This window comes from Mobula birostris, chromosome 10 (assembly GCF_030028105.1).
Source record: "Mobula birostris isolate sMobBir1 chromosome 10, sMobBir1.hap1, whole genome shotgun sequence".
Lineage (NCBI taxonomy): Eukaryota > Metazoa > Chordata > Chondrichthyes > Myliobatiformes > Myliobatidae > Mobula > Mobula birostris.
In genome coordinates this window covers 38,161,388-38,181,097 of record NC_092379.1, presented here as the reverse complement: position 1 = coordinate 38,181,097, position 19,710 = coordinate 38,161,388, and the positions used below count along the sequence as shown (strand labels likewise).

At 44.4% G+C, this 19,710-nt stretch overlaps 1 protein-coding gene across 1 annotated transcript in view; it reads right to left on the bottom strand.

Moving 5' to 3' along the window:
* The window catches only part of LOC140203598 (serine/threonine-protein phosphatase 2A 65 kDa regulatory subunit A beta isoform-like), an 88,254-nt gene that overhangs the window by 14,858 nt on the left and 53,686 nt on the right, over positions 1-19,710 (bottom strand). The window contains exons 13-15 of the mRNA XM_072269646.1: positions 14,475-14,648; positions 7,136-7,196; positions 5,197-5,351 (exon numbers count right to left, since the gene is read on the bottom strand). Coding sequence (XP_072125747.1) covers positions 5,197-5,351; positions 7,136-7,196; positions 14,475-14,648 — 390 coding nt within the window. The remainder of the gene's footprint in view (positions 1-5,196; positions 5,352-7,135; positions 7,197-14,474; positions 14,649-19,710) is intronic.

Below are 19,710 nucleotides of genomic sequence, written 5' to 3'. Positions count from 1 at the left end.
CAAAGAGACCTTGGGAGCTCAGCCCTTCCTTCCCATAACAGCCAAGGATACATTTCATCAGGCCTTGGAAATATATCCATATCCAACCCCACTAAAGACTCCTAATAACTCGGTTTCTTGCCCTGCTCGAGTTTTCCAGCCACGTCCTTCTCTCACTCTGTTTCTCACGAAGTTTTCCTGGATCCCCCCTCCTTTGGGCCATTCCCTTTGAAATCGTTCGTGCTGATATCAGAGAAGTTGCGGTTCTGTACTGCTATAACCTGATAACTCGCACAACTGTGTTTTGCCTTTCTCCTTCGTATCCAGGACATCTTTGAGGAGCGATGCCTCAAAAAGGCAGCATCCATGGTGAAGGACCCCCACCACCCAGGACATGCCCTCTTCTCACTGCTACCCTCAGGAAGGAGGCACAGAAGTCTGAAGGCACACACTCAGCGATTCCAGAACAGTCTCTTCCCCTCTGCCATTTCTGAATGGACACTGAACCCATGCTCTACTTCACTACTTTTTATTTCTGTTTCCGCACTATTATTTTATATGTTTACTGTAATTCACAGTTTTCTCTATTATTATGTGTTGCACTGTGCTGCTGCCACAAAGACAGCAAATTTCACGACATTATGCCGGTGACGTTAAACCTGATTCTGATATCCTTGCTCCTGTACCTCATGCTGAATACTGGGAGAGCTGTCACATGTGACCACTCCTAGGGACTACCTGTACACTGTTACTTGAAGCTCTTTTTGCATATTCCTCCAAGGAATGTGTGGGCATCACAGGTTGAAGTGGTATTTAATTCCTTTATGGTGGGCTGCAGCCCTTGAGGTGTGGGTGCACCCACAATGCAGTTAGGGTGGGTGATCCAGGATTCTGACCCAGTCAGAGTCAATGCCCTGGTTCAGATTTTTACTGCTATGCTGTAGGCATTTCATTTTAGCAGTTCTGTAAGAGCAATCTGTTCTGCTTTCAGCCTGTTTGGGTCTGAGCTCAGGAATGAGGTGTCATCCAATCAGGATGGTAGAATTGGGAGAAGGTGCTAGAGATTACTGGGCAGAGGGGTCTTTGTTTGGCGGGAGCTGGGAGAAGACAGGAGGAAAGATGGTGGATGATACAGGGTGCTTTGTGCAGATGAATGGCTTCAAGGAGGAAGGACCAATAATCCCGTGGGAAAGCCTCTTTGTTCAAGATGGATTTCCAGTGACCTTCGGAAGGTGCTGTGTGCTTTCACACAGACCGAGGGAGGGTCCAGCGCGCGATTTACAGAGAAGTTCAAGATTTGAGCTCCACTGTGCAGTTGTGACTTTTTAAGTAGAATGGGCCCTTTTTGCTTTTTTTCTCTTTCTTTCCTTTAATAACTCTTTGCTTAAGTTAACATTCTTAAATATACTCCTGAATAATTCTATGCAGTGTACAATCTGTTATTTTCTGCTGACAGGCGATTGCCAGGGGCAGTAAATCACACAGCATTCACACAAACCGGGGTTTGGGTAGGTGAGACATCCCAACCTCACGGATTTTGCGGGACAAAGTCACATACACCTTAGATGTACGAAGCCTGAAATTTCTCCCCGCAGAGTCCAGTGGCTGTTTGCGAGGGGCTAAAAGGCTGCATTTCCAGAGACGCCCAGTGAAAAGATGGTTTCAGAAGTAATGGCAATATATTTCCAAGTCCGGTTGGTGTGCAGCTTGCAGGTAATATTCCAATGTTTTGCTGTTCTTGGCTGTTTACATCAAGTTCAAGTTTAATTGTTATTCATAAATACCCATGAATACATCCAAACGAAACAGTGTTCTTTCAGGGTCAAGGTACAAAACACAGTACCAACAGTCATACACAGCACGTGGCACATATAGCAGTAAAATATAGTCACACAACAAATATAGTCCAAGTCCCTGAGTCCATGAATGTTGCAGCAGTCTGTAGTCGAACACATACATCCTGCCTTCTGCCAAGCAAACACTTTGGGGGAGAGGGACAGCACCAATGTTAGCTTAAACGCTGCGCTACACCACCTCCAGTGCCAGCTCTTGATGCCTCTCTCCTGGGTGGCTGCAAACAGGCTTGAGGCCACATCCGCTCACCCTGCAGGGGTGTCAGTCACCGCTGCTGCCAGCCCCTGTAGTCCGCAATAAATCAGAAGACCAGACTTGCAGCATTACACATTAACAATGCTCAACAGGGTTTTGCAATCACAAGAAAAGAGACTAAGACAATTGCTCGCTGCCAGTCTGCACGCCAACCACATTGCTGACTCTCTGACACAGGGAGCAGAACGATCTGCCCCAAGTCCAGCTTCTTCAGTTTCTACGCCGTTGGGGTAGGCCGCAGCACTCTTTAAGTGCTTAACTTCCAGCAGGGTCTTGAGATTGTAAAGAAATAAACAAAAGATAGTAACACGTTTGGCTGGCCCTGTAGAACCCGCTGCGCCCCAGCACACCGCCATCTTACCGGAAGTTCACCAGTAGAGGCTTGTGGATTAGTAAGGTGTGTCCCAGAATGTCCTCCTCCTCGATATTTCAGCAATAAATCAATATTACGGTGCCACGCCCACCACACCATTCACTGAGTGAATTGTTCAGCCATTCAACCCTCTCTATGACAGTAACAATATCACCCTCCTGTGAGCTCATTTGCTTTACTAGTAATGTTGCTTACACCTAAATAAATATAATCTTGCATTTCTTATCAGACTGAGGTTTGCTCTCCTTACTGGGCTTGCTTTGTTTCCCTTTGATATTTAACTCCACTGCCACCTCAACTGTAAATGTGGCCTGTGGCCCATCCCTATGAGTTTGAATCCCAGCGAGCACTCCCGCAGGCTGTTAGCCCTGTTTTGGTCCAGCCCGCGCAGGCATATCTTTCTGAGGTGTTCCTGCTGATCCAGAGGTCTAAATTTCAAAGTACATTGCTACCAAAGTATGAACTCCATATACAAGCAGGAGATTCGTCTTCTTGCAGGCAGCCATAAAACAAAGAAACACAAGAGAATCCATGGAAAAAGAAAGAATCCTACACAGCAAAGACCGTCAGACACGCAATGTGCCCAAAAAGAACAAATCGGGCAAACAAGAATAAAAAAATAGTAAACCAGTAAGAAACAGAACATGAACCGCAGGGTCGCCGAAATTAGGCCCACAGGCAGGGAGCCAGTTCAGATCAGTAGATGGCTGCAGGCCACAGCAAGGGAGTCAGTTCTGTGCTGAGAGAAGTGAAACCAGTCCAGGGGCCCAATGGTTGCAGTCCACAGCCAAGGAGCCAGTTCAGCATTTTATCTGAGCCAGGGTGTCAATGGTCGCAGGGCACAGCCAGCAAGTCAATTCAGTGCGGAGACAAGTGCTGACAGTGACAGTCGGTTCACTGCTGAGGTGTGTAAAGCCTCACAGAGAAGTTAGTCTTTCCCCCTGCGACTCTTTAAACTTTTTAACCTGGCTCGTTGTTGAAATCGACTGAACACCACTTCATTTTCCCCTCTCAGGCCACTCTCGTCCAACCTGAAGTCCACTCCCAGCAATGGCCGCGGCCGCTGCACCTGCATTCTTGAGAGTCCAGCTTGCCAAATCCTTGAGGATACCGCAAAAACGCCAGGTCGTGCAGACCTCTCGACACCCTCCAGAACCTATCAAGCTCCACTTTAAATACACCCAATTACTTGGCCTCCCATCGCCGCCTGTGGCGATGAATTCTGTAGACTCACCACGCTTCGGCTAAAGAAATTCTTCATCTCCGTTCTAAAGGGATATCCCTCTGTTCCAAAGGCTGTGCCCTCCAGTCCGAGACTCACCCACTTTAGAAACATCCATTTTATCTGGGCATTTCAACTGAATCTCTCCATCACCTTGTCCAAACTCCAGCAAAGCCCAGGCCCATCAAATAAATCCAGGGAAAGAAGTTAATTCCGCAACTGGAATGACTGTGGGGGCCTTTAAGTACACTTGTAAATTGAAACTAGTTGCGTCAAAAAACTTACAATTCCCTCAGCCAGATAATGTATAATGTCCATTTCAAGGTACTCAGATCTCTAAGCAAAAGACAGAGCCATAGTCCACTACAGCACGGAAACAGAGCCTTGTGAAATAAAACTTGAAAGCTGTAAGCCATCTGGTGGGTCAACAGGTCATTAAATCAGTTGTCCTTCAGCTAACACCATCAGTCCATTTCCACAGGGACGGTTAGGAACTCTGCTCCATGAAATCATAAAAAGTCTCACCCTCAACTCAATTTTTACTCCAGACACCTTGAAGATTAAACACAAAACACCACTACACCTCAGCAAATAACGCAAGCACAGAAGCTCGTATCAAGCAGATGTCAATATTGGAAGGAGCAGCTTTGGCAAAGTGTTAATTGATTTTTTGCAGAATCTAAACATTCACAAAGAATATATTAAAAGAACATTTCAAACAAATCCATATTATTTTTGTTAAATTCTTTATTCTTTAGTGTGTGTTCTAACTGTACGTTTTATTCATGAAATATTTTAGCAGCTTGTGAAGTGTAATGGAAGTATTGTCAAAGTTATACTCACGTTATGCAGAACAGAGTGGTCATTCTGCAATGGTAGTCGGAGTCACTAGCCATGGGCAAATACATTGTCAAAGCTATACTCACGTTAATGCAGAAGAGGGTGGTCATTCTGTGAAGGTAGTTGGGGTCACTGGCCTTGGGCAAGTACATTGTCAAAGCTATCCTCACGTTAATGCAGAACAGGGTGGTCATTCTGTGATGGTAGTTGGGGTCACTGGCCATGGGCAAGTACATTGTCAAAGCTATACTCACGTTAATGCAGAACAGGGTGGTCATTCTGTGATGGTAGTTGGGGTCACTGGCCATGGGCAAGTACATTTTCAAAGCTATACTCACGTTAATGCAGAACAGGGTGGTCATTCTGTGATGGTAGTTGGGGTCACTGGCCATTGCAAGTACATTGTCAAAGCTATACTCACGTTAATGCAGAACAGGTTGGTCATTCTGTGAAGGTAGTTGGGGTCACTGGCCATGGGCAAGTACATTGTCAAAGCTATACTCACGTTAATGCAGAACAGGGTGGTCATTCTGTGATGGTAGTTAGGGTCACTGGCCATGGGCAAGTACATTGTCAAAGCTATATTCACGTTAATGCAGAACAGGGTGGTCATTCTGTGAAGGTAGTTGGGGTCACTGGCCATGGGCAAGTACATTGTCAAAGCTATACTCACGTTAATGCAGAAGAGGGTGGTCATTCTGTGATGGTAGTTGGGGTCACTGGCCATGGCAAGTACTTTCGGCACAATGGTGGATTCTGCCCAGTCTTTGCCAAACTTCTCCACCAACTTGGTCAAGTTGTTGGTCGCGGCCTCGCGAATGGCGTACACTGCAAGACAGCATTGACAGGTCAAGAAATGATCTGATCGCTGTTACTACTTGATTTTCAAATATGTACCTTGCTGATAAAATACAAAGTTCCGAAATGAAATGCTCGTACCACCTTCTTCAAAGTGTCAACCTGTTCCATACCAAGTTACACACAGTGGAGGAAATTATGCACTTGGAAAGTAGCATTTTAATATACTTATTTATCATTGATTATTTATTGAGATACAGCGTGGAACAGGCCCTTCTTGCCCTGCGAGCCACCCCCGATTAACCCTAGCCTAATTACAGGACAATTTACAATGTCCAGTTAACCTACCAACCAGTAGGTCTCTGGGAGGAAACAGGAGCACCCGGAGGAAACCCACGCAGTCAAGCTGAGAACGTATAAACTCCTCACAGGTGGCAGTGGGAATCGAACCCAATTGCAAAGTGTTGCGCTAACCAGACACCACTGTGTTGCCCCATTAGATACTTAAAAAATACTTCGAATAGATTACCATTATTTATTACTTAGTAGTCTGATTGGTCATTGTAAACTGTCCTGTGATGAGGCGAGGGTTAAATCGGCCGGTTGCTGGGCAGTGCGTCTTGTTGGGCCTGTTCCATGCTATTCTCGAATAATTAAATAAATAAATGTATCGGTCAAAGTCAAGTCTGTTTCTTGTTGCCATGTGTACAAGAGTACGACAAGATTGCTTGCAGCAGTAATAACTGGGGGGGAGGGGGGCGCCGGTGTTTGAACTATGATGGTATTGGACATTGGGCAGGAACCTGGGAGTAAAAACTGGGATGAACACACTCAGAAATACACAATTGAAATGTGGAAGTCATTTTGGGCTTCACTTGGATGAGGCTCTGCAGAGTTTTGTCCCACTGAGACAGGGAAAGAACAGAAGGGTGAAGGAGCCATGCTTGACAAGAGATGTGCAACAGCTAGTCTAGAAGCGTAGGATGCAAAGATCAGCCTGGGCTCCAGAGGGTTACAATGTGGCCAGGGAGGGAGTGAAGAATGGACTTCGGAGAACTAGGAGGGGCCACGAGAAGGACTTGGCGAGTTGGATTCAGAAGAACAAACTTGAAGAACAGGAGGATGGCCAGAGTGAGAGTCTGGGCCGGCCAGAGCTAAAAGAGGCAAAATGTTTGGAGTCAGTGGACTTTGGGGGAGATCCGCAATGAATACTTTTCTTTAGTAATCACCAGTGAGAGGGACCTTGATGCTTGCGAGAGCAGTGATATGCTGCAACATGTTGACATTGAGAAAGAGGATGTTCTGGAATTTTGAAAAGCCCTAGGATAGATAAGTCCCCGGGGCCAGATGTGATATACCCCAGGGTTACTACGAGAAGCAAGGGAAGAGATTGCTGCACCTTTAGTGACGATCTGGGCATCCTCACTGGCCAGTCCTCACCGGAGGAAGTACCAGATGATTGGAAGTTGGCAAATGTTATTTCCTTGTTCAGGAAAGAGAGTAGGGATGACCCTGGGAATTATAGACCAGTCAGTTTTACTTCACCAGTGGGCAAATTACAGGAGAAGATTCCTACAGACAGGATTTACAAGAAGCATAGTCTGATTCGGGAGAGTCAGCATGGCTTTGTGAGGGGCATGTCGTGTCTTGAGCCTGACCCAATCCTTTGAGGATGTGACAAAGCACGATGAAGGATTTTTGGTTAGGCACCTGGCAGGCTCACTCAGCATCATGGAAGCACCAGTAAGATGACATGGACAACTTTGAAGGGCTTTCGTTCAACAAAAGTAACGATTCATCAAGGCTATACTCACCGCGATCCACCAGCCACGTCATGCACAAGCAGTTCAACTTCTCATCAAAAAACTCCACTCCCTAAACAGGTTTTGACAGAAGAAAGAATGTTGATAAAATAACCCCTCGAATTTCTAGTAGAACATGCCAACTTGCCACATTTGCATTCTAGCCGTCTTCAACTTTCGCTACTTACCAGTACAGTTTGCTAACTCCTTTGAGCCAATGGTGAAGGGGTCACACAAGAAAGACTGGCAACATGCTCTAATAAACTGCACAAAACTAGATTGTGCCGTGGCAGAAGGCTACACAGAAGATACCCTATCTAAGGTACTTGCATCTAGTATTTTGACTATCCTTAATTAATTTCTTTGTGTCAATACCAGGACTATGATCCATGAAAAATAGGAAAAATCTTAAAAGTGTCCGATGGTTTAATGCAGACAGTAAGAACGTTACTAACCACTATCGGTGGCGTAGCAGTTGGCGTGACACTATTACAGCTTGGGAATTCTGATGTCACCTATAAGGAGCCAGTAAATTTTCCCTGCGGAACGTGCGGGTTTCCTCTCACAATCCAAAGACGCACCAGTTGGGAGGTTAATTCATCACTGTTACCTGTCCCTGTTTAGGCTAGGGTTGGATCAGAGATTGCTGGGCAGCACGGTTCAAAGGGCGGGAAGGGCCTTATTCCTCAGTGTACCTTTAAATAAATAACCCAGTGAATCCTATGCTACCACATCCACAGCAGGATGTTATTTCAACTTCACGATTTAAACGTAATTATGCATGTGCTGGATTATTTAGATTACAGATCCCACACTCCTGACCCGCACAGTATCTCTCTTCGACATGACAGTGCACCATTCTACATTCACGTCTCCCATGTGGTTAATACATTCCACTTTCTACATTCAGTCACTGAGAACAAGTTAGCCTTTGCATAATTCTCAGGTTACTTTGCTTCATATCCAGCACAGCTAATAATTCCCAGGGTAACCACGTGGCTGAGTCGTCCAACCACAAGCTCTGCCCGTGACTCTGACTCAGACCTTGACAACTCTTTACCATAGAAAGTACAGCACAGAAACAGGCCCTTTGGCCCTTCTTGGATGTGCCAAACCATTTTCTGCCTAGTCCCACTGACCTGCACAAGGACCATATCCCTCCATACACCTCCCATCCATGTATCTGTCCAATTTATTCTTAAATATTAAAAAAGAACCCATATTTACCACCTCGTCTGGCAGCTCATTCCATACTCTCACCACTGTCTGTGTGAAGAAGCCCCCACCAATGTTCCCTTTAAACATTACCCCCCCTCACCTTTAACCCATGTCCTCTGGTTTTTTTCTCCCCTTGCCTCAGTGGAAAAAGCCTGCTTGCATTCACTCTATCTATACCCATCATAATTTTATATACCTCTATCAAATCTCCCCTCGTTCTTCTACGCTCCAGGGAATAGTCCTAACCTATTCAACCTTTCTCTGTAACTGAGTTTCTCAAGTCCTGGCAACATCCTTGTAAACCTTCTCTGCACTCTTTCAACCTTATTTATATCCTTCCTGTAATTTGGTGACCAAAACTGAACACAATATTCCAGATTCGGCCGCACCAATGCCTTATACAACCTCATCATAACATTCCAGCTCTTAATAATTTGATTAATAAAGGCCAATGTACCAAAAGCTCTCTTTACGACCCTATCTACCTGTGACACTACTTTTAGGGAATTTTCTATCTGTATTCCCAGATCCCTCTGTTCCACTGCACTCCTCAGTGCCTTACTATTAACCCTGTATGTTCTACCTTGGTTTGTCCTTCCAACATGCAATACCTCACACTTGTCTGTATTAAACTCCATCTGCCATTTTTCAGCCCATTTTTCCAGCTGGTTCAAGTCCCTCTGCAGGCTCTGGAAACCTTCCTCACTGTCTACTACACCTCCAATCTTTGTGTCATCAGCAAATTTGCTGATCCAATTTACCACATTATCATCCAGATCATTGATATAGATGACAAATAACAATGGACCCAGCACTGATCCCTGTGGCACACCACTAGTCACAGGCCTCCACTCAGAGAAGTTATTCTCTACTACCACTCTTTGGCTTCTTCCATTGAGCCAATGTCTAATCCAATTTACCACCTCTCGATGTATACCTAGCAATTGAATTTTCCTAACTAACCTCCCATGCGGGACCTTGTCAAAGGCCTTACTGAAGAAAATCTACTTTGTGTTTGCACACCGAAACTGAGAGCGATTTGCTTCCTTAAAACCAAATACATACTAAATCCGGTATGATACAGGAGAGCTTAAGTAAGCTACAGAGAGTTATAAAATTAGTCAGCTCCATCGTGTGCTCCAGCCTCCATATTATCCAGGACATCTTCAAGGAGCGGTGCCTCAAAAAGACAGTGTCCATCATTAAGGGCCCCACCAGCCTCTTCTCATTGCTACTACCAGAAAGGAGGGACAATTTGTCTGAAGACACACACTCACTGATTCAGGAACAGCTTCCTCCCCTTTGCCATACGATTTTTGAGTGGACACCGAACCCATGAACACTACCTCACTACTCCTGCTAGTTACCGACACAGAGGAGGAATCTACAACAACCAGTTTACAACCAGCACGTCTTTGGGATGGAGGAGGAAATCGGAGCACCTGGCAGAAACAGAGATGAGGAGTGATTTCTTCAGCCAGAGGGTGGTGAATCTGTGGAATTTTTTTCCATGAACAACCGTGGAGGCCAAGATATTGGGTATAATTAAAATGGAGGCTGACAGGCTCTTCATTAATCAGGGTGTGAAAGGATATGTGGAGAAGGCAGGAGAATAGGGTTGAGAGGGATCACAAATCAGCCATGGTGGAATGTTGGAGCAGACTCAATGGGCTGAATGGACTAATTCTGCTCTCAAGGTCATTTGCTTCCAAACAATTGGTTTATTGATCATTACAGAATATCTCTCTGGTGCTTCCCTCTCCCTTCCCCTTTTCCCAATCAAAGATTCAAAGGTTCACTTATTTTTCTTCAAACATCTCTTTATTGCTTTTACAGAATGAAAAGTAAACACATTCGATCATCCATAGGTTTGAAAGTGCAACAAGGTTAAAGAAAAAGGGAAAAATAAAATACATCAGAAATAAAAGGAAAAACAACGCACAAAAAAAGCAAACACCCGGCCATTAAAAACAAGCTGTCAATTCAATTTGTTACTTTCATCATCCCAAATATTGTTCTCCAGAAACTTGTAGAAAATATCCCAAATTTCCCGACATTTGCCAAGTTTGTTTTTCTGTGATGTAGTTGATCTTTTCTAGAGCAAGATACGAAGTCACTCCTTTCAGCCATTGTGAAAGTCCACTGGTTGTGGGTTTCTTCCATGAATAGGCTATGCAACGTCTGGCTTTCAAAAAACAAATATTAAGCAGAGACCTTGCACTTTTGGAGGTTACAAAGTCCTTTGGATAAATGTTCAGAATACATAATTTAGGATCAAGGAGCACCTTTTTTCCAATAATCTGACTAATCAAATCCAGCACCTTCTTCCAGAAGCAGATTATCTGGGGGCACTCGCACATACAATGGAACAGAGACCCCTTTTAGTGATTACATTTAAAGCATGTGTCTGGAATGTTGGGGTTAAAGTGACGAAACCTGACTGGAGTAATGTACTGTCTGGTTATCCGCTTAGAATGAGTGTTCACTGACTGGGTTTGAATGAAGGAACAAGCTTCTGACCACTCTTTTTCTGACAGATTCTCATGCAAATCAGTTCTCCATGCTTGTAGCATGTTGTTTGATGACTCTTTGCATTTACTTGCAAACAATTTGTATGTAGCCCCCTGGTAAGCCTAGACTCGCTCAGCTCGCTTTCGTCTAGGGGGAGCAGCCTTCAGCCCCGCCAAACGGGGAGATCAGGTCTGTGTGGATGCTGTGTGATGTACCCCACACCGCCAATTAACAGACAGTACGCCATATGCGATTAAATGATTACACTTTATAAGTATTTCTTGGTGATGGGTTAGTAGAAACAAATAGAATAAAGGTGCCAAGTCAGTAACTATCAGTTCGGTGCACACTCGTTGGAGCTCTTACAGAACCGGGTCCCCCTTCCTCCAATCAACGTCCTCTGAACTCCGCCAACCCACGAATGGGACCACCCTCGGTGATCCACCAAACACTCCACACGAGTCTGTCCTCGCCTCCTATCCTCGCTGAAGACCCTGGGCCTCGGACTCCCGCTCGGGGTCCGTGCCGTTGCCCAGCTTACGGCATCTCTCTCCTCGCGTCTCCTCTCTCTGTCCCCATCACGCCTTCTGCCCAAAGCCCACGAAAAAGAATAGCTTACAGACACACAAGAAAGAATACCATCTATCCCAATTGGTTAGCAAATGAATACAATTCCTGTATCAGTAATTATAACCCAAACAAGCTGCTCTAGAGAACCACTGTCTCAGCAGTTAACAGTACAGAGAAGCCATTTTATTAGCCTTAGCAAGTAACATAAAAGAAGAAACCCTTACATGTATAATTCAGACACTTGTCCCCTAGCTTCAGATAATTTCAGAGTGATGTCTTCTAGGGTAAATAAAGGAGGGAGCTTCAAACTGTAACTTTGCCTGGACATAATAAAACTTTGCAACTAAAGGCATTTAAAAAAGTGTTTTGTTGGAATTCCATATGTGGCCTTGAGTTCTTCAAAAGACATAAATGAATTGCCATTATAAAGACCAGACACCTTAGCTATGCCTCGGGGCGGCCAAGTTTTAAAACTAGGATCCGCTCTGCCGGGCTGGAGCTATCATTACCAAAGATAGGAGTAAACTGGGATAACTGTGATGTCTCACCCATTTCCGCAAGAGCATCGTGCCAAATCATTATTGTATTTTTTAAGAAAGGGATTTTAGATTGTGTGACCAGGTTTTTCTTATTTGCTGAATACATATATAGTTCTAGAGGGATATTGATCAACTGGGATTCCATTGAGACCCAAGGAGGGGAGTGATCCTTAACAAAATAAAACATTCCTGCTCTAATTTGGGCCGCCCAGAAATACCATATAAGATTTGGTAGCTGTAAGCCACCTCTATCATACGGCAGATATAACAGGGAAAGCCTGAGTCTTGGACATCTATTATTCCAGATGAAATTAGAAAAACATTTCTTTAATAAATAAAAGAAAGAGTAAATAAGTACATAGGGATTGGATAATTATGTCTGCGGGCAGGAGCAAGCATGAACAAATTAGGATATAAACACCTGCAATGGTTGATACTTAGGCTTACATACAACATTTTGGACCAGTGGAAATGGTCCAGAAGGGTTATATGGAAACTATTATTACCATTTTTCTTAACAACTAATTCCATTACTTAGCCTAATTGGTTAGATTTACCACAGTACATAATTATCTATTTAAATGTTTATTTTCCTTTTATATCATCTCAATGTGTACTTAAGAATGTATAAATAATTGTAGTTTTATACATATAAAAAAATGGAAAAGGTTATATGTGTGAAAAAAGTACATGATATTTGTGAATTCCTTATCCAAATAAAAATAAAATTAAAAAAAAATAAATAAAAGAAAGATGATGGAGGAGAAAGTGGGATAGATTGGAAAAGGTACAGGAACTTCAGTAAAATTGACATTTTTAGAACGTTTATGCGTCCAATCAAATTTATGAGCAATTTCGTCCATCTGTTTGTAAGTTGAGTAACTGAGTCTGTGAGAGGGTTATAATTAGTTGGGATAATTTTACCAATAGTAGGAGTAATTTTAACACCCAAATAGGTAAACCCTGTTCTGACAAAATTACGTCATCCATGTACAGGGCTATGCGATGTTCTACATCTCCTATAGTTATTCCTGCTATGTTAGCCTGTTTTCAAATTGCCATAGCAAGTGGCGCAATGGCCAGGATAAACAGGAGGGGAGATCCCTGTCTTGTTCCCCGTTGGAGTTTAAAAGATGCCGAAAAAAGCAGGTTAGTTAAAACTTCAGCCTGTGGGTTAGAATACAGAAGCTGTATCTTAGAAATTTTCCCCCTATTCCACTCCACTCTGTCGAAGGCTTTCTCGGCATCCAATGACAGAATAGCGCTATCAGAGCTTCCAGATTTTTCATAAAGTATATTAAGCACTCTTTGAATGTTGTGGAAGCCCTGCCTTCCCTTACAAACCCATTTTGGTCAGGGTGGACCATTTTTGGCAAGAGTGGCTCCAGCCTCCTAACTAATCCCTTACAGAGAATTTTGAGATCATTGTTCAGATGTGAGATTGACCTATAAGATCCACAAAGGGATGGTGGTTTTCCAGGTTTTAACAGTAGTGTGATTGCTGCCATATTAAGAGAGGAGGGAAGGGATCCATTGTCAAATGACTCCTGATACATATCAAGCAGAGGTGGTATTAGTTTAGTCTTAAAGATTTTATATATTTCAATCGGAATTTCCATTGGGCCCAGGAGTTTTCCCTCCCTTCATGTTAGTTATAGCTGCAGACAATTCTTTAGCCTCTAAGTTAAACTCCAGTGAGGTCAAGGACGTTTCATCTCGGGGTATAAATTGTAACAAGTCGAGAAATTCCTTTTGTATTTGTGGAGCTGAATCTGAATATTCTGAGCTGTACAGATCTTGGTAAAATCTCAAAAAGATATTGTTTATTTCCTCTGCGACAACCGTTGTCACCCCCTCATCTGATTGTATGGAGTTTATTGCCCTTTCTGTTTGTGTCTGTTTGATGTGCAGGCCAAACGTTCACTTATTATCATGTACAACTCTGAGATTTGTCTTCCCCAGATAGCCATGAAACAAAGAAAAAACATGAAAGTCATTGAATGGCATCCTGATCATCAGCCCCCCCCCAAAACCACCCCTCCCTCCACACAGAAAATGGAACAGCAACAACCCCAGCCCACCCCCCACACAAAAACTAACAGAACATTTTATCCCGAAACACCCTCCCCTCGCACAACAAAATGAAAAGAAACAGACAATATAAAAACAGAATATAAAATCCCTAAGTCTGACAAAGTCCGCAGTCCTTAAACAGGGGTCTAAACCTGATTGTCTAAACCAGAGGTTTCCACCCCTACTTGGTTAATGGTCAATTAAAAAAAAGGTTGGGAGCCCCGAGTCTAAAGTAAGACTACCCATGTCAGTGGGCTACAAGTATAATTGTTACTATCGCACATTTGCTTCTGGTGCAAAAGGAAAGAAGATGTTCAAAGTTATTTCCGTCTTTAAACTAAAGTATCAATTTGATATGGGCAATCATTTCCATTCTGCAAATCATCCATATGGAAGCATTGCTAATAGACTATAAAAACATTTTAGAATAAACCACCCACCAGCAGCCCTGCAAGCAGAGGCATGTACTCGATTATCGCAAGGCGCACTCTCCATTTGGCATCTTCTGCTAATTCTACAATGGCTGGCAGGAGAGACTGTGCTAACTGGTGAATTCCAACAACTTCATTCACGCAGTCCAGATTGGAGATAATGTTCAAACGGACCTCAGGGCACTAGGAAGGAAAGGCAATTTTCTGAGTACAGCAAAGGTGAAAAACATTCATACTGCGAACGCTGTCTGACAAACACACTGGCGCTCCCCAGACTCTCTGCTTTCAAAGTATCATCTTGGACATTTATGAAATATTAATCCCACAAAAGAAATATGAATGCCACTTTCACACTTACAGTACTTAGGCACATGCACATCTAGCCAGGGTGCCAATGACTTTTGCACAGAACTGTACTTGCCAACGTGCAGTGGAGAGCAAGTTTGTAAATCTGGCGGGAGCACAGGATGTTGGGAATGGTGAGAGTGGAGCACCCACGGGAGGGGTATGAGAGAGGTGGCTGAGGTGGACTGCCAGGGGCAGGAGGTGTGGTGCGAGTGCAGACACACTCAGCCCTGAGAACACAAGCAAGGGCATTTGTTTCCAAACAATTGGTCTATTGGTCATTACAGAATGTCTCTCTGGTGCTTCCCGCTCCCTTCCCCCTTTTCCCAACCAAAGAGTCAAAGGTTTGTTTATGATCAAAGCACATATCCAAATACAACCCTGAAATTTGTCTTCTCCAGATAGCCACGAAGCAAAGAAAGAAGATGAAAGTCACTCAGAGAGAAGCATGAAACCTACACCTCCCCAGCCCTGGTACAAAAAATAATGGCATCCTGATCATCTGATCCCCAAAACTACCCCTCCCGCCACACACAAAATGGAATAGCAACAGCGACCCCCCCCAATCCATCCCCCGCACGAAAAACTAACAGAGCATTTTACCCCCAAACACCCTCCCCTCACACAACAAAACGAAAAGAATAAGGCGATGAAAAAAACAGAATATAAAAACCCTAAATCTGAAAAAGTCCACAGTCCATAAACACAAATGCAGAACCACGATATCATCCTACGCTATCACCGACATTCACCAAAAGAGGGGGACAGGGACACAACTCCCCTCTCCCTGCCCCCTTCCCACTCTCAGTCCACATCAGAGACCCATATCAGACATCTGCGAGGTTTATCATCACTCACAGATGTCAAGAAATTTGATTTTTTTTTGCGGCAGCAGCAGCACAGTGCAGTATATAAGAATTACTACAGGACCGTGCAAAACTCAGACACCCTAGCTATATACACCAGCCTAAGACTTTTGCACAGTACTATACATTATGGTCCAAGTTATGGTCACACGAGCAGTATGCCAGAAATTCGAGAGTCAGTTAGCAGAAGTGAGTGCAGTTGCTTTTATTAAGGAGAAGGTGCTTGGGAAGCTGAAAGTTTTGAAGGTAGTCAAGTCACCTGGACTAGATGGGCTACACCGCAGGGTTCTGAAAGAGGCAGCTGTAGAGATTGGGGAGGCATTAGTAATAATCTTTCAAGAGTCATTAGAATCTGGAATGGTTCCAGAGGACTGGAAATTTCCAAATGTCACTTCACTCTGAAGGGAGGGAGGCAAAACACATGAAACTATAGGCCCTTCAGCCTGACTTCAGTGGTTGGCAAAATGTTGGGAGTCCATTATTAAGGACGAGGCTCCCAGTACTTGAAGGTGCATGGTTTCCTTAAGGGGAAATTACAGGCAGGATAGAGAAAGGAGGGTCAGTGGATGTTGTTTACTTGGAGTTTGACAAGATGCCGCACATGAGACTCCTTAACAAGTTAAGAGCCCATGGTATTACAGAAGATATCCTAGTAAAGATAGAAGATTGCCTGACTGACGGGAAGCAAAGAGTTGCAAATGAAAGGGGCCTTTTCTGGTTGACTGCAGGTGACCATTAGTGTTCCACAGGGGTCGGTATTGTGACCGTTTCTTTTCAAGCAGATGTCAATGATCTGGACAACGGAATTGATGGCTTGGTGGTCACATTTGTGGATGATACCAAGATAGGTGGAGGGGCAGAGAGTCTGTAGAAGGACTTGATAGATTGGGAGAATAGCAAGGCAGTGGCAGTTGGAATATACTGCACTGACCGAAAGTGTTTCTGGTAGGTAGGATTCCTCAGCCTTGGGCGGCAGCCCGCTTAGGAGAGGGAAAACCCTGATTTTAAACCTCCACTGCCTTGCAGTCATGCCCACCCATGGGAAAGGCTTTGGGGGTAAACCCCTAAGGCAGTTTGATGTTGTTTACAGCTTCACTCCGGCAACCTCTGCGATGACACTGGTGCCGAGCTGTATTGGCGCTTGCCCTTCCCTTCGACAACATGAGTGATGTGGAGAGGGGGAGCCTGCTGCATGGGAAGAGCCGGTCCTTCAAACCTTCCTGCCCAGGAGAGGACACAGTCCACCAGAGGCACAAACCCATCATCCCCGGGATCGAAGGGTGCCTACTACCAGAAACGTATGGCCATGCACTTTGGTAGAAGGAGTAAAGACGTGTACTATTTTCCAAATGGGCAGAAAATTCAGAAATCAGACGTGCAAAGGAAATTGGGAGACCTCGTGCAGGGTTCCCTAAACGTTATCTTGCAGGCTGAGTTGGTGGTACGGAAAGAAAATGGAATGTTGGCATTCATTTTGAGAGGACTAGAAAAGATATAAGGGTAATGCTGAAGCTTTATAAGGCATTGGTCAGAACGCAGTTGGGGGTATAGTGAGCAGCTTTGGGCCCTTTATCTAAGATGTGCTGATATTAGAGAGGGTTCACGAGTATGATCCTGGGAATGAAACATACAGGAGGAGTGCTTGACGGCTCCGGCTCTGTCCTCGATGGAGTTCAGACGGGAAGGAAGAGGGGTGAATCTCATTGAAACTTATGGAATATTAAGAGGCCTAGAACAGAGAGGAGGTTTCCTGTGACCAGAGGGCACAGCCTCAGAATAGAGGGACGTCCATTTAGAACAGAGCTGAGAGGAAATTTCTTCAGGAAAGGGCAGTGGATCTGTGGAATCCATCAACGCTGAAGGCTGTGGAGGACGAGTCATTGGGTATACCTAACGTGGAGGGTGACAGGTTCTTGATTAGTCAGGGTGTTAAAGGTTACGGGGGAGAAGGCAGGAGAATGGGGCCGAGAGGGTAATAAGCCAGCCATGATGGAATGGCTAAGCAGACACGATGGGCTGAGTGGCCTAATTCTGTTCCTGAGTCTTAATTTATTGTCCGTTCACTCTCCCTGAGTGCAGGCGAGCTCCTCGGGAGGGCCATGGGAGGAAACAACGGTCATTTTGTGAAAAGCTGCATTTCACAAAAGAAAAACACTTGAATTTCTGCGTTTGAGAAATCTTTCTGCACCTTTGGCATAAATAGATGCAAGATACTAATTACTATTAAATTATCCAACAGTTCAAATCATGATTCGGCAGGCTTTTTTCTTGATTTCATTTCAAACTAACAAATAATTCAAGGCTTGAATTAACAGCTGCCAATTTGAAGATGTACACTTTGAATCTGTCAGCTGTGCCTGGAAAATCGAGGCATTTCTGACATTTGGGGAATCTTTTCGGGTGTAGCACATGAAGGGAATCAAGTCTGCAGACATTGGAAATCCAGAGCAATTCACCCAAAACGCTGGAGGAACTCAGCAGCTCAGGCAGCATCTATGGGAATGAGTAAACAGTCGGTGTTTCAGGCCGAGGCCTTTTATCGGGACTGTAAAGGGAGGCAGAAGATGCTAGGATATAAAGGTGAGGAGAGGGGAAGGAGGCCAGCTGGAAGGTGTTAGGTGAAGACAGGTGGGTGGGAAAGGTCAATGGCTGGAGAAGAAAGAATCTGAGAGAGGAGAGGAGAAGAGAGTGGACCACAGGAGAGATGGAAGGAGGTGGGGACCCAGGGAGAAGTAATAGACAGGTGAGAAGTAAAAGCTCAGAGTGGGGAATTGAGGAAAGAGAGGAGAGGGGAGAGATTTTTTTTACATTTTTAAAAATAATCTTAATTCTGTAAAAATAATGAAAATTTCCATATAAATTAAAAAATCCAGAATTTGCACATGCAACAGTTTTGTTTAAGTTCACGCCAAAATAAACAAGGAACTTGATGGATGGAGAAATAACAGCTCCATCACACCATTAACCGATTCATCTTTAATCCAATATGCACTCAGATTACAAACCAGCTCACATCACTGCTTCTAAAGAACGCACTGCACATTTGCTCTTATCTGAAGCTCTCAAACTAAAAGAACAGTTCGAGAGACTCCGGTGGAAGAAACAGTTGTTATTCCATTCATGATTCATAAAAGCATAAGAAATCGGAGCAGGAGTAGGCCATCCGGCCCATCAAGCCTGCCCCGCCATTCAGTAAGATCATGGCTGACCTGTCCATAAACTCAGCTTCATCTACCTGCCTTTTCCCCATAACCCTTAATTCCCCTACTATCTATCCTCTCCAGCCCTTTACCTTTCCCACCCATCACCTGCCTTCAACTCCCCTCCCCTACACACCAACCTTTCCCATCACCTGGTCTACCTATCACCTACCAGCTTGTACTCCCCCCATCCTCCCAACCTTCTTATTCTGGTGCCTTCCCCCTTCCTTTCCAGTCCTGACGAAGGGTGTCAGCCCAAGGGTTCATTCCCCTCCATAGATGCTGCCTGACCTGCTGAGTTCCTCCAGCATTGTGTGTGTGTGTATGTGTGTGTGCACGCGTGTGGCTGTGGATTGCCAGCATCTGCAGAATCTGTGATTATAACACTTTAGAATGCTGGACATCACCGCACAGCTTCAAGCAAACGGCAGTTACAATGTTTGTCAACAGGAAAGAAAGCAGATGAACATGGGCCAACTGCTGTCCCCTTCCAGGAATCGATATCAGTGAGAGTAAAAGCCTAGACACATCAGTCTGTGTTGCAACACGTCCCATTCTGGCACACTTATCCAGATACCTGTATCTTGTGGTGGAGCATGGACTGCTCGTCACCTTCAGCAGATGTACAAGTTCCAGAGACGACAACCAACTTTTTGATCGCCTGATGAACAATAAGCGACCTTTCCTCAGCACTCTGGACTTGACAACAGCTTCCAAACAGCACACAGAAGAAAGCTCTCCATTGGTGTTTGCCTGATTTCGGTAGGCTAATCAAATATTATCCACGATGGCCACCAGTCACGCAAGGGGTATGTTAAAGTTTGTACTTCATGA